The sequence below is a fragment of the Botryllus schlosseri genome, chromosome 2, assembly GCF_051294905.1.
Source record: "Botryllus schlosseri isolate E-star chromosome 2, Bs_hap1, whole genome shotgun sequence".
In the NCBI taxonomy this organism is placed as follows: Eukaryota; Metazoa; Chordata; class Ascidiacea; order Stolidobranchia; family Styelidae; genus Botryllus; species Botryllus schlosseri.
The window spans coordinates 11,787,403-11,800,153 of NC_137237.1; the positions used below are offsets into that span (position 1 = coordinate 11,787,403).

General features: G+C 40.4%; 1 protein-coding gene across 2 annotated transcripts; it reads left to right on the forward strand.

The window, feature by feature from the left end:
• Positions 1 to 1,237: 1,237 nt before the first annotated feature.
• On the forward strand, positions 1,238 to 10,009 carry LOC145433549 (carbohydrate sulfotransferase 1-like). Of its 2 annotated transcripts, none has more exons than XM_080310662.1 (5): positions 1,238 to 2,157; positions 4,394 to 4,634; positions 5,436 to 5,789; positions 7,349 to 7,457; positions 8,354 to 10,009. In XM_080310662.1, exons 1-5 carry the CDS (start codon positions 1,980 to 1,982, stop codon positions 8,681 to 8,683), a joined length of 1,212 nt encoding a protein of 403 aa, XP_080166788.1. In that variant the 5' UTR covers positions 1,238 to 1,979; the 3' UTR covers positions 8,684 to 10,009. The 2 variants fall into 2 exon arrangements, with proteins under 2 accessions (XP_080166788.1, XP_080166789.1); XM_080310663.1 differs by having other exon boundaries at positions 1,979 to 2,157; positions 4,408 to 4,634.
• The last annotated feature ends 2,742 nt before the right edge of the window (positions 10,010 to 12,751 follow it).

Genomic DNA, 12,751 nt, shown 5'->3' on the forward strand with positions numbered 1-12,751 from the left:
CGGAAGCGTTACCCGTTAATATTCCATCCGCCATCAATAACAACTATCTGTTCATTACATCACATTGCGTCTTATCGCATTGTACTTGTACATTGTGTGTGTCTTTTTTAGATGAAAATATAATCCGATGATTATTGATATTGATATTATTGATCTGGGGAAACTGATTTTCGGTACTCGTTCATACCAAACCGAAGGCGTGGATTTTCAAAACACGTGCACGTATTTCAGATGAAGCTGCAGAATGCGCTTTGAAATAATAACAGTCTATCCAATTTCTACATAAATAGTATGATTTTATTTTCAAGAAAAGTCATTTTGTTACTGTTTATCACTAGCCTCTGGTTAATATTTGCACCAGAGAGATGATAGTTGCACGATACTTGAGCTAAATTTGAACTAAAACTTAGCGGGGGTCCACGGGGGTCCGTGACGGTTCAAAGGGGTCCGCGAAGACAAAAAGTTTGAGAACGACTGGTTTAGACTATGTTCTGCGGCGTGCAGTTTTATTTTTAAATTGAAAGCAGCGAATCACATTGTTAACACATGCTAAGTAGATGCGTCCATTTTAGGTAGCGTCCCTAGCTCTGTGTGGCTAGGTAAAATAGCCTTGCTGTTTTGCTAGCTTTGCTAGCAGAAGCGCAGAAGCCAAGTATGTGAATTCACTGCATGATTTTTCTCACAATACCGACTCTTAATGCCTAGGTCTGCATTAAATGGTCGCCCAATGACAATGGTGAGAACAAATATCGAGTTTGGAAACTCAAGCATGGTGGCTTGACTTGCCATGAGGGCAATCCTGTACATATATTTACCCGAACCTAAAATATGTTATATAGGCCATACTCCTGTGCTGTTTTCCGACTCGAAATGAAACGATGTCATCGAAAATTGAACTACAGAGTCAGAGTCAGAGTCCCCTAGTTTTGAACTTACGACTATGACGATTTTAGTCATGAATCTATCATTATAGCCAGTTAGTTATTAAAAATAGTGCTCTACCATTGCCATATGGAATTCAAGTATTCAATGCTTATAGGCTACCAAAAATCCTGCATAAATCGTGATTTTACTCCAATCGTGTTATGATTATGCTATGTTATCAATACAATGTAAACTAGATACAGCGTTACTTTACACGTTCCGCGGACAATGACTTCCGCCATATTGCTTCGGTTTAATTTTGCGAATAAAGAGAAAAAACAAACAAACAAACGCTGAAGCGGGATACCAACGATGTTGCTAAACGATGCGGTTTATCATCGGCCGACTGGTGATTACTGATCAACTCAGTTTTATGCCTGGCTTGCTACTCTCTCCCTGTCGTTTGGCTAAGCTGTTTATCTGTGTGCAAGTGTTTAGGTTACCGCTGCGCTCACATGCTACTCTGCAAACCATGAAATCAAGCCTTCGTCGAACGCGGTCATCTCGCAGACAGTATAGTAGCGGTATAGATTTATACACCCAGTGGCATACGCTAGTATACTGCATCAGTCTAACAAATTACAAAGAGTGACGTGAGACAGCTACAATGGTTGACAGGCAAGTTATCAGCGAGAATTTGACTTACAGTAAACAACAATGTGATATCACATTCAAGGCGGATATCATAAAGTTGGATTATCGATAAAGTCGATTACCGTGATCATCAGGATTTAACAATCCAGGATTAGGGAAACCGATTGATCGCGGCGCATAAAGTTAGTATTGTGTCATGATTTAACAAACCGTAACTATAGATAGTAGTTATCTATAAAAACTGCGTAGAGTGTCAGACGTAACGTTATCCAACTTATTGCGTCGCGATTAGCAGTTATTAATCACACGATTACCATTCTTCCGGATCGACTAACTTTATGATCTCCACCTAAAATAACCGTGTATTTTGTCTGTAGACACTGACTTGTTATAATTCATCGGACGATTTTCGGAACCAAATAGATTGCCAAACATCTATTTCATCCAAATGACACGGAATCATGAAAAGAAGGTTTTTTGTATGCTTAATAATAGCAAATGCGATATCATTTGCATGTTTTATAATACGGCGTCGTGGGACGATTTCGCAGTCGCAACATACCAGACCCCCAAAGGTTGCGTCAGAGGTAATCTTGCCAACGAAAGCAGATGCTACCACACAATCGATTAAATGGAGAGGTAAATCATATTCATATGCAATATATGCAGTAACCACAAGCAGATGAACGATAGGCTAACTTTCCCTAGTTCATTTCTTGGTTAACAAATAATTTGACACTTAAAAATAATTGTGTCATATTCGCGATACATTTCAAATCAAGTCAATATTACGGCGTGAAAGCTGTCAGTATGACTACATTCAAACATTCTGCGTACTTCAATACAGTGTTGGGATCAAGTCACTACCTTCGAGTCACGAGTCATCTCGAGTCATTGCAGATTTTGACTCGAGTCAAGTCAAGTCAATCGATTTTCAAAGGTGACTCGAGTCAAGTCAAGTCACTCTTTTTTTGGAGGTGACTCGAGTCAAGTCGAGTCAAGTCAAGTCAAGTCACGAGTCAAGTCACAATTCAAGTCAAATTGAGTTTTTGACGTACGAGTGATGATTCAAAGTCATTACATTTTGCTAGCTGTGTGAAAGACAGATTAATTGATCATTTATCTTGAATCAAATAACGAATATCTAGCTAAATATACATGCAAAAAGACGCTGTATCCCTCACGCACACGTAGAACTGCTAATAAAATACGGGAGTACTACAGCTACATGATACAGTCAGTTATTATCATTCAAAATATAGGACCTAATGCGAGCTTCGAGAAGTTGAAACAAATTGATATGGTACAATAGCCTACACTACAGTGTTGGGATCAAGTCACTACCTTCGAGTCACGAGTCATTTCGAGTCATTGGACATTTTGACTCGAGTCAAGTCAAGTCAATCGATTTTCAAAAGTGACTCGAGTCAAGTCAAGTCACTCGATTTTTGGAGGTGACTCGAGTCAAGTCGAGTCAAGTCAAGTCACGAGTCAAGTCACAATTCAAGTCAAGTTGCCTTTTCGACGTATGAGGCATGATTACGTCATTGCATTTTGCTAGCTGTCTGAAGTACAGATTGAGTGGTCATTGATTCTAAGCCAATGAACGAATATAGAGTTAAATATACACGAAAGAAGACGCCGTATCGCTGATATTTACGTAGAACTGAAAAACTGCGTAAGTAATTTCATAGCCTCAGTTTATAGCTACCAGCCAAAATAGAGAATAGTGAAACGAATTGATAAGATGCAATGCATTACACTTTTACAAATTGATATTATACAATTCGAGTCTGCGCCAATGGTTGATGACTATATAAACTATATTCGAATTCAATTTCAATAAAACAAGAGGTTTGGTTACGGTAAGAACAGAAATAGACATTTCGCTATTAAATTACTTTACGATACTAGTTTACGACATCGTAAGCTTTAAGCTTCGATCACTTCGTCTGCGGTCAATTTATTTGTGACAGAACAATGGAGGCTCAGTGAAACGCACGATCATTGAATGAATAATCGCTGTCACGGGTTACTCCAGCGTTTCGTGATCAATTCACCCATATGAAAGATACAGTGAGTTTTATCAACACCGATTACCAGATGACTTGAAATTGACTCGTGAATTTTGCTCCGAGTCACGAGTCAATCCACATTTCTGATACGTCGAGTCAAGTCAAGTCAAGTCATTTAAGCAAAGTGACTCGAGTCAAGTCAAGTCATACGAAAAAGGTGACTCGAGTCTGACTCGAGTCAAGTCATGACTCGAGTCATCCCAACACTGCACTACCCGTCTACACATCCGTGAGAATATAAATGCACAAACGACAAACTATATTTGTTCGATTTAAATCATATAAGAGGGTTGGTAAATATGAGCACTGCGCAAGGTAAGCATTGAGCCGTCTAAGAAACAGAGGCACATTTCTATTTAGATTAATCTTCTACTACTACTTCGACAACGTAAGCTGTGATCGTTTAGTTTTCGGTCAATTTATTTGTGATGTAACAATGGAGGATCAGTGTAACATAGAATCAGTGAATGACTGGTTACTCTCACAAGTGACACTGGCGCATCTTGAACAATCCGAACATACACAAGATACAGTGATTTATTCGACAGTGTTTACTTGATGACTTGAAATTGACTCGTAAATTTTACTCCGAGTCACGAGTCAATGCCCATTTTTGAAGCTCCGAGTCAAGTCAAGTCAAGTCATTTACCCAAAGTGACTCGAGTCAAGTCAAGTCATACGAAAAAGTTGACTCGAGTCTGACTCGAGTCAAGTCATGACTCGAGTCATCCCAACACTGCTTCAATATGGTAATATATGAACGATTCGGGCATATAACATAATCCATGTTTCACGTACAGGTGTTTTGATTCAGAGCAACTTCAGATCGGGCTCCAGTTTCTTCGGAGAATTATTCAATCAACGTGATGATGTTTATTATTCCTATGAGCCTTTAGTAAACGCAAAGAAAGGAAACACAACGGAAATCATTAATACTTTGAAAGGGACGTTTTCGTGTAATATTAATGATGCATCAAACTTCGAATATTCACCGGATCCTTATCTATCACGCCAATGCAAACGTAACAACGTGTGTTTCAGGTGATCCTTCTATATTTATTGAGACACATCTATATTATCAATGTGGCAGTCGGGAGTAGAAATACGTAGCCACTGACGAGAGGTGCCTTCCTATTGTTCGACTTTATTAAGGTCATATGATTTCATCATGTCCCGATGGATCCGTCAAGAAACTGCATGTGAAACAATTTTCCCAGCACCTCTAAAATTTATATGCTCTCTCGTATATGCTCGTGACCCACCAAGATTTCCGAATTATAGCCTATGGCGTCTTTTGTCATGGCAGACCTGGGCCCAGTTTAGGCCGTAATATATCGCACCGATCACAACTAGTAAGGTAAAATTGTATGTTTCGTGGGCATTGACTCTAAAATATTCTTTCAAAAACAAGGAGATATTCGCGATTTGCCGACCATGATGCCATCATAATAATACAGTACAGCACGTGATGTGACTTGGTCATTGGATCAGTGGGTATTGGGTAATTTGACCGAGGAACACGAAAGTGATTTTTTGTTTGTTTGAGGTATTCATGGTGTTTTTAGACTATACATGGGCCATTTGCATTCGTTATTATTATTCCATATCGTCATGTATCACGGCCCACTTTCCCCGTCCCACCTCCAACACATGGGAAGGGATTCTCGAGTCGACCTCGGTCAGACTGGAACCCGCAAGGACTCTTCTTTACCGCTCAGCGATAAACGCTTGTGGCGATGCAAAGGTTGCACACTGGCCTATTTCACAGCCTTACAATTGTTGTTTCGATGCATCAACCTATGCTCGAATCCAATCTATATGATTTCTTTACTCTAATTTCAGAAACCGAATGAAGGCGTTGTGCAGCAAGGGGCTTTGTACGCAACCTGAATCCTGCACCGAATGCAGTCCCTTAAACTCATTTGTGATGTCGAAAATATGCGAAGCCAAAAAGTTGACCGCGAGTAAAGTGATACGACTTCCCAGCCTACAATTGGTGGAGCCGTTGATGAACGATGCACGATTTGATCTGAAAGTAATCCACCTCGTTCGTGATCCCAGAGGAATAATGTCGTCCAGAATGAACCTGGCGCAATCGGTAGACATGAAATCTACTTGCAGGAAGATCCTTAGAAATGTTCAAATGGGATTAGAACATACTCCATATTGGCTTCGTGGTCGCTATCTACTAATTCGGTAAGCATCGGGTTGTTATTACATAGTTTCTGGACACTGGTTCCAACCTCATTCAATAGAGAAATGTATCGGTACATTTTTGGCTTATAGGTGCGGATCTAACGTGTCCTCACGTAGATTCACTTTACACATGTATTCACTCTAATATATGCTATGCCCAGGCAATATTATATTTAGCATTTCGGGAACCAAATGCCAAAACTGCGAAAAATAAAATTCGGAAAATGCCAAAAATAAGGCCGTTTAACAACATAGATTTTCATGAAAGTTTTTGATAAAAATGTCAACAAGAATTGCCAGGAGTTTGTATGAAGCGACAAAACAAGTGCGTAAACCAGAATTCTTAAATTAGGTTCCGTGAATCCTTTGGGGGTCTGCAGACTACTATCCAAGGGGTCCATGAAAGGAAAATGAAAAGGCAAAAAAGTCCAGTGATTAAATCTGGATTTACGGCCAATCTGTGGATTCATTAATCTAGCGATCAGGAAATAGATGATATCCAGCGGTTAGGAAGTAGACGGTATATTAAGCGATTAGGAAGTAGATGATCTCCGCACCCGAAAGTAGAAATCAGTAATTTCGGAATCTGTGATAGAGGGCCCTAATTTTTGAATTTAGCTCAATGTGCCTATAGCAAATTTCATCCCCCTTTAACTTGCTATTGAAAACTGTCTGCATGTTCATTGTGAAATACTAATAGATTGTGTCACGTTTTCCAATAGGGACATAGTGTCATCAAAAGAAATGGTGCAAAAGGCCCCAAGATCATATACGTACCATACCTTTAGTCCTTTCCTAATTTTTCATTGCCGGGTGGATAATTTTTCATATTATATTGATTTACCAAAGTCACTCATGCTTTCTGACCATTGGTTGGGTAGGGAAGGTTGCGATCCAAACGTGTCAGAAACCCTTTTGAATTGTTAGCGTAAGTATTGTGACCTGTGTGAATGCAGGTAAATTTGCAGGCATACTGAATGGCAATTGAGAATAGATAATGCAGAAGCACTCGGTTTTGTATCGGGTACATTTGGTCTCGAACATCGCTTTCAATTTGCATTTAAATATTGCTGTTTCATGACACAGTGCGGATACTGCATGTTTTGCGACATCCGTTTCATAACAAAGACCAAACTGAAGCGTTTTACATGGTTAATTCGAGTCTATAAATATGAACTCATGGCGATGGCGAAATTACAAAAAATAAGCTATTGTGTTATTTTTGTCATATGCCAAAAATAACACGGCCTGGCTATGCCAGATAAGACTCTCTGCCCGCGGCGCCCATACAGGATATATTTGTAGGCTAATTAAAGTAAAAACAGATATCTCCGTTCGATAAATCACTGCGCATTGTATTGGGGCAGACACGGACAGCGGAGAACCAGTACGGCCCGTCTCGAATGTTGTGTAGCAAGCAACACGTGTGCAATATCCAATAAAAAGGAATTAAAGCTCCTGTGACATTTTTGCCTTGAGCTGTTTCAAATGTACATTTCTTGATGGGATATGTCTTCACCTCTGGCTCTAAATGATGTTTGTGCTATATCTTTTTCCAGGTACGAAGACCTGGCACTTGATCCATACAACAGCATGCGAAAAGCCTATGACTTCGTCGGGTTAGAAACGACGGGAGAAATGCGAGAATGGCTTAGAATCAACACAATGGTAAGATGGTTGCAGGCGACACTGGAATTGGTGGTTTCCTTCCGTCTGTCATGAGTCGTTTATTGTTATTTTCTCGTGCTGCAATATTCAGAACTGATAAACTTTCCTATATACTCGGAATATTCTATAGGACGCGCGGTCGAACAGGATGTGATTGGGAAAAGATACGGAACTCTCTGTAATATCAGGCGGGGCCAGTATCTATTATGCTACACTTCGATAAGCCTATCCGAATGTTTCTTTCGATAGTCAAGGCTTGTTGTATTAGAATTGCACACCACACATCATTTTCGCACTTGCACGTATAGATAAGGGTTAGACATTGTAGGCTACAACCTTTACAGCAGGAGGGACATCTTTAAATTATCTAATGAACATGGTATCCTCATCTTTATGTTGGACGAAACGCAAATATACTTTCACAAATCAATTTCCGCGTCAGATTTCAATCACTCTACTCTAAAATGGTAACGCATTTGTTTGTACAAAAATCCCCATATTAAGCTGGTAGACTGGGTCAACAAGCGGGGTCGATTAACCGATCAGACCAAGGGTGCCAAACTCAATTTGATCGCAGGCCGGATTCAATCATGTTGATCGCTTGCGGGCCGGACCACTTAACATACCAAAATGTTACCACTACATCCATACCTCCGTTTTTCAGTGTAATTTTTCAATATCAGGCCTATGCATGAAATATTACACTATTGCGAATGATAGGGGCCCTATTATGGCAACATTTTTATAACAAACAGCGGAATTGGCAAATATAATATGACTGGCCAAGTAACTACGCAGTGATAAACAACTCAAATAGTTGACCCATAGCCCGCGGGTCACGACAACACCAGTTAGAGCAGTGAACGGTGCCTATATAAACAGCATACTTCTTTCAGGGCATCACAAGATTGACTTCAGATCCGAAGGCGCAACTATTATGGGATATCAGGCGACGGCAGAGGCAGACAATTCCGGCAGTGACATTCGAAAAGCTCATCCTGTCGCACGCCTTCACGACAATTCGTCAATCGAACGCAACGTGGTGGGCATGGGTGAATTCACTGGATCGAAAAACAATTGAAAGTGTTCAGAAAGACTGCGCTGAAGTCATGGACCTTCTTGGCTATAAGATCATAAACTCTACGGAAGAAATATCTAGATTTAGTATTTTAAATGAATTGGCGAACATTGCGACTGGACGACATCGAACTTCTGTCGTAGCCTAGATGCCATAATGTCTAACATTTTAACAATTAGATAGACGGTTTGTTGTGTAGAAACTATTTCGGTGAGTCATATTCATATATAACTGTGTGGGTCCTTATTATTGTTGCATGTTTGCAAGTTGCAACTACATCGTTTTATGATATCACACATTATTGATTTCACCTACAAACCGTTGTGAGTTAGTAAATGCAGCAACAATGCCCTTTCCGGATTACACGCGTTAATAACATTTTATTCCAGCGTCTATGTAGTGTATGCTCATTGCTCATCAACTATATATCTAAAGATCGTTTTTTGAAAATATTTAATATTTCTAATATGTCACGTGACTTGCATTTATTTTCAGTAAATTAAATGCTTCTGCATTTCCATATTTACAGTAGACAGATATGGAAGCTGGCTAGCGGGGAATGCACAGTGGTGCGATTTCGCAATATCTCAGTGCAGTCTGTCCCACCAAGTGTTTGGTTGTATGGAAATGCCATGTACACTTGTACAGTTGCCTAGGATGTCAGCGAGTGTGTGTGTAGTTAAGGACCGAGTTGTGCGAACTGGGACTTTTGTATTGCAAATGACAAAGTATACCAAGTTGTTCACTATTCAGGACGTGTCGTTATCAACCAGGATCTTGCGAGTTTCCTCCAGGTAACTTACGTGGAGCATCTTGTTATTACGTGCACCCGCTATGGACTGTCGTTATACTCCTACTAAAAATCGCAACACTCCTACCTGCCACACCAAACTCAACGAAAGACTGGGGAGATGGCGTAATGGTGGGAGTCGGCGCCACTCACGCGGGCGGTCCTGGTTCGAGTACTGTTGTCGGAGGTTATTCTGGGCTCCTCGTACCAGTCGTCCCTCGTGTCGCTGTTCTTACGACGATGACGACAACAAAAAGCATCGATGAAGATTGAAGAATGATGATAGCAAGACTGCAAGGACTGACGAATGAAGATAAACATCAAAAAGACTATCAGATCAGCAGACCGCAACTGCTGGTCGTTTTGGCAACCTTCTTACTATTCATTTCATCGCATTGTGTCTGGAGTGGCAGAAGATTATTGATTGGTTATAATTAGGGCAATTTTTTTGAAATGTCAAAAATAGTCAAAATTGTAGCGTTGGGTCAAAAAATGTCAAAATTGTAAACAAAGTCAAATTTTTTACAACGTGCATTTCGTTTGTATCGTAGACTTTGCACTGTCGGGGAACTTTATCACTTGACATTTTACAGCTTGTAGCCTACTTCATAGGCCTACCGTTGTAGACGGCCCATTGTCTGCTCATTGTGAATCATAAACATCCAAATAAAACAAATAGGCTGACATGGTGTTATGCTCATCGTACCGCAAATTCCTAACTGAAGCAAGACTGCGTGGGCATTGCATGGTTCTTATATCAAGAAGCGCATTATGAAAAATTGTGATGTAGACACCATTGTCAGAACGGAGCAACATGGTGTGTCACCAGCAGTGTACGCACGCACGTCGCACAACTTCAATGTTGTTAGCCAACAACTGCCTCTGTTGAACGTTCTTTCTCCATTCTTGGCAAGCTACTTAGTAAGGACAAACACTTTCTACCCGAGAATGTAGCAAAGTATCTTTCGTTACACTGCAACAGATTTTAATTACTTCTACCATAATACGTGATGTAACTACTGGAATTCTTCATAAAAATTCTTCATAAAAATTGTCAGTTTTTGAGTCAAAAAGGTTTTATTCAGACCGAACTACTTGGCAAGGACAGACAGTTCGAACCAGATATGAAGATAAGTAGTACAATACTAACATTATGTAGGAATACACCTAATTTGCGTACATTAGGTCTGAATTTGGTCAAAATTCATTTTTTCAAGGTCAAAAAATATCATAATGTAGATTGTGTATGTAAAACAAATTGCCCTGGTTATAATATTGATTGACTGCTTTGGTGAGACACGCGCTTTCATGACATCGTGGGCATTTCTTCGTGTGCCCGCTTGTGTTCCATTCCCGGTTGCATTGTGATCGAGTTTGGCATTGTGACGCAACAATTCTGTCAGGCAAAACGAGAACGAAGCTAAGAAGAAAGAGCCAGACAGTATTGTTGTCACAATGTCAAACTCGATCACAATGCAAAACGAGAGCGAAGCTAAGAACCTATCTGACCCATCGATCTCGCCTTCCATGACATGCCACCCCATTTTTTGTCGTCTTGCTTCATTCTACAGCAGGGCTCTTCAACGGGGTGTATCGTACACCGCAGGATGTACCATAATTTTTAAAGGGTGTACCATTCGGAGGGGGTGTACACTGTACAGGAGTGTACCGGATCTGCATGACAATAGACCGATATGTGATGACTATATATCACAATAAATAGGCAAGTTTATGCTTCGGAACGGGTTAACCGGATGTACAATATGATAAAATGTTCATACCAACCGTATGCAGCTTGTAAATTACAATACTTTTATGACATCATAATCAAATGTTTCTCCTCATTTCGCCTATGGCAGGGGTGTCAAACATACCGCCCGCTGGCCGCATCGGGCCCGCCAAACGATTTTATCCAGCCCGCGAAGCAATTCTGAACAGATTGAAAAATTATTGTATTTTACAGCACATTTGTAAGAAATGTTGAGATTTTTGCAGGAAATACTTCCATGCTAATATGTCCCATTATAACCACCTGGGTACGGCGCTGTGGTTTCACTCTAGTTACCACTAGTAACAATAAGTCTGTGAAATTGAAATCCAAATTCAAGAAGGCTAAAAGTGCACATCAAGTTCAGAGATTTATACAAATATAGACCAAAAAGTAGTTATTCGCCGAAGCGAAAACGCCAAGGCGAAACCGTTATATGCAGTTTACATGGAAAATATATTAGGTGCACAAATATATATTTGAAATATCTGTGGTCGCAGTGCTGTGTCACTTTTTTCGACCCAATATCCCCAGACATGAGAGAAACCTGACTCGCGGTGTAATAATGATAAACCAACGCATATGCAGTATGCAGGGATAACGCCAGATTACGACTAAATCAAAGGGAGCATGCCAATTTATATTGTTGTTACCGCCACTGTTTTAGCGGTTCTGAACTGTATTCAACTGCACATGCACATTGCACAATCAACGTATTTTTGCCAATTTGATTGTTCGCGAATAATGGTGTGGCCACTTGCAACTTTAAAGCCCCTATGATCCACGTATGATCTATTAATTAGATATGCTTGTGAAGTAAGAAAGTTAAAAGCAAAAGTACGAGGTAAGATTTTAGAATCAGTTGACTAGTCCGGCCCGCGAGCCAGTTGAAGGATTGAATCCGGCCCGCGACGCAATTTGGGTTTGACACCCCTGGCCTATGGTAATGGACTTATGGGTTTGTTTTGGAATATAACAAGGTGGAGTTAGCACGTGTTCACTGTTCAGCTATGATTATCTGTCTATAATGATTCTCGAAGAAACCGCCACATTTTGAATAGGTGCCTCCTGCGACAAGCATAAAAATGGCGCAGTATATACACAATTGCAGGAGTGTAGCCAGGGGGTCGAGGTTGAGAACTACTGTGTTAGGTGGTGGTCCGGCAACCTCGAGCCGTGATTATTATTTAGCATTTCCTATACGTTGCAGCCTTGCTCATCCTGATTTCGATTAGGCCAGGGGTGGCCAACCGGCCGTCGTACGGCCGCATGCAGCCGTAAAACCATAATTATGCGGTCGTTTGCATGATACTCAAATTAGCGCGTGTTGGCGTGCGGCAATATTCAATTTGAATTTATGAATCAGTTCCCAAATCTTTGAAAGATTTTATTTCAACATACAAGTTTTCTTCACACTTAGCGCGATTCAGGGTGACTTGAATTTTTCGTTTTCACTTTAATATTGTTCTTCCAATCTGAGCCCCACCGTACAAATGCGAGCCGCAAAAGAAAATGATGTACCCCGCATAAAAATTCGAAGTTGAAATCGTGTACGTCTCACGAATGAAGGTTTTTCTCTGGTACGTTTGAATGATTCCAATATATTTCGACTATACCGACAATCCTGACGGGAGGTCAAGAAATAAAAACATGCAACA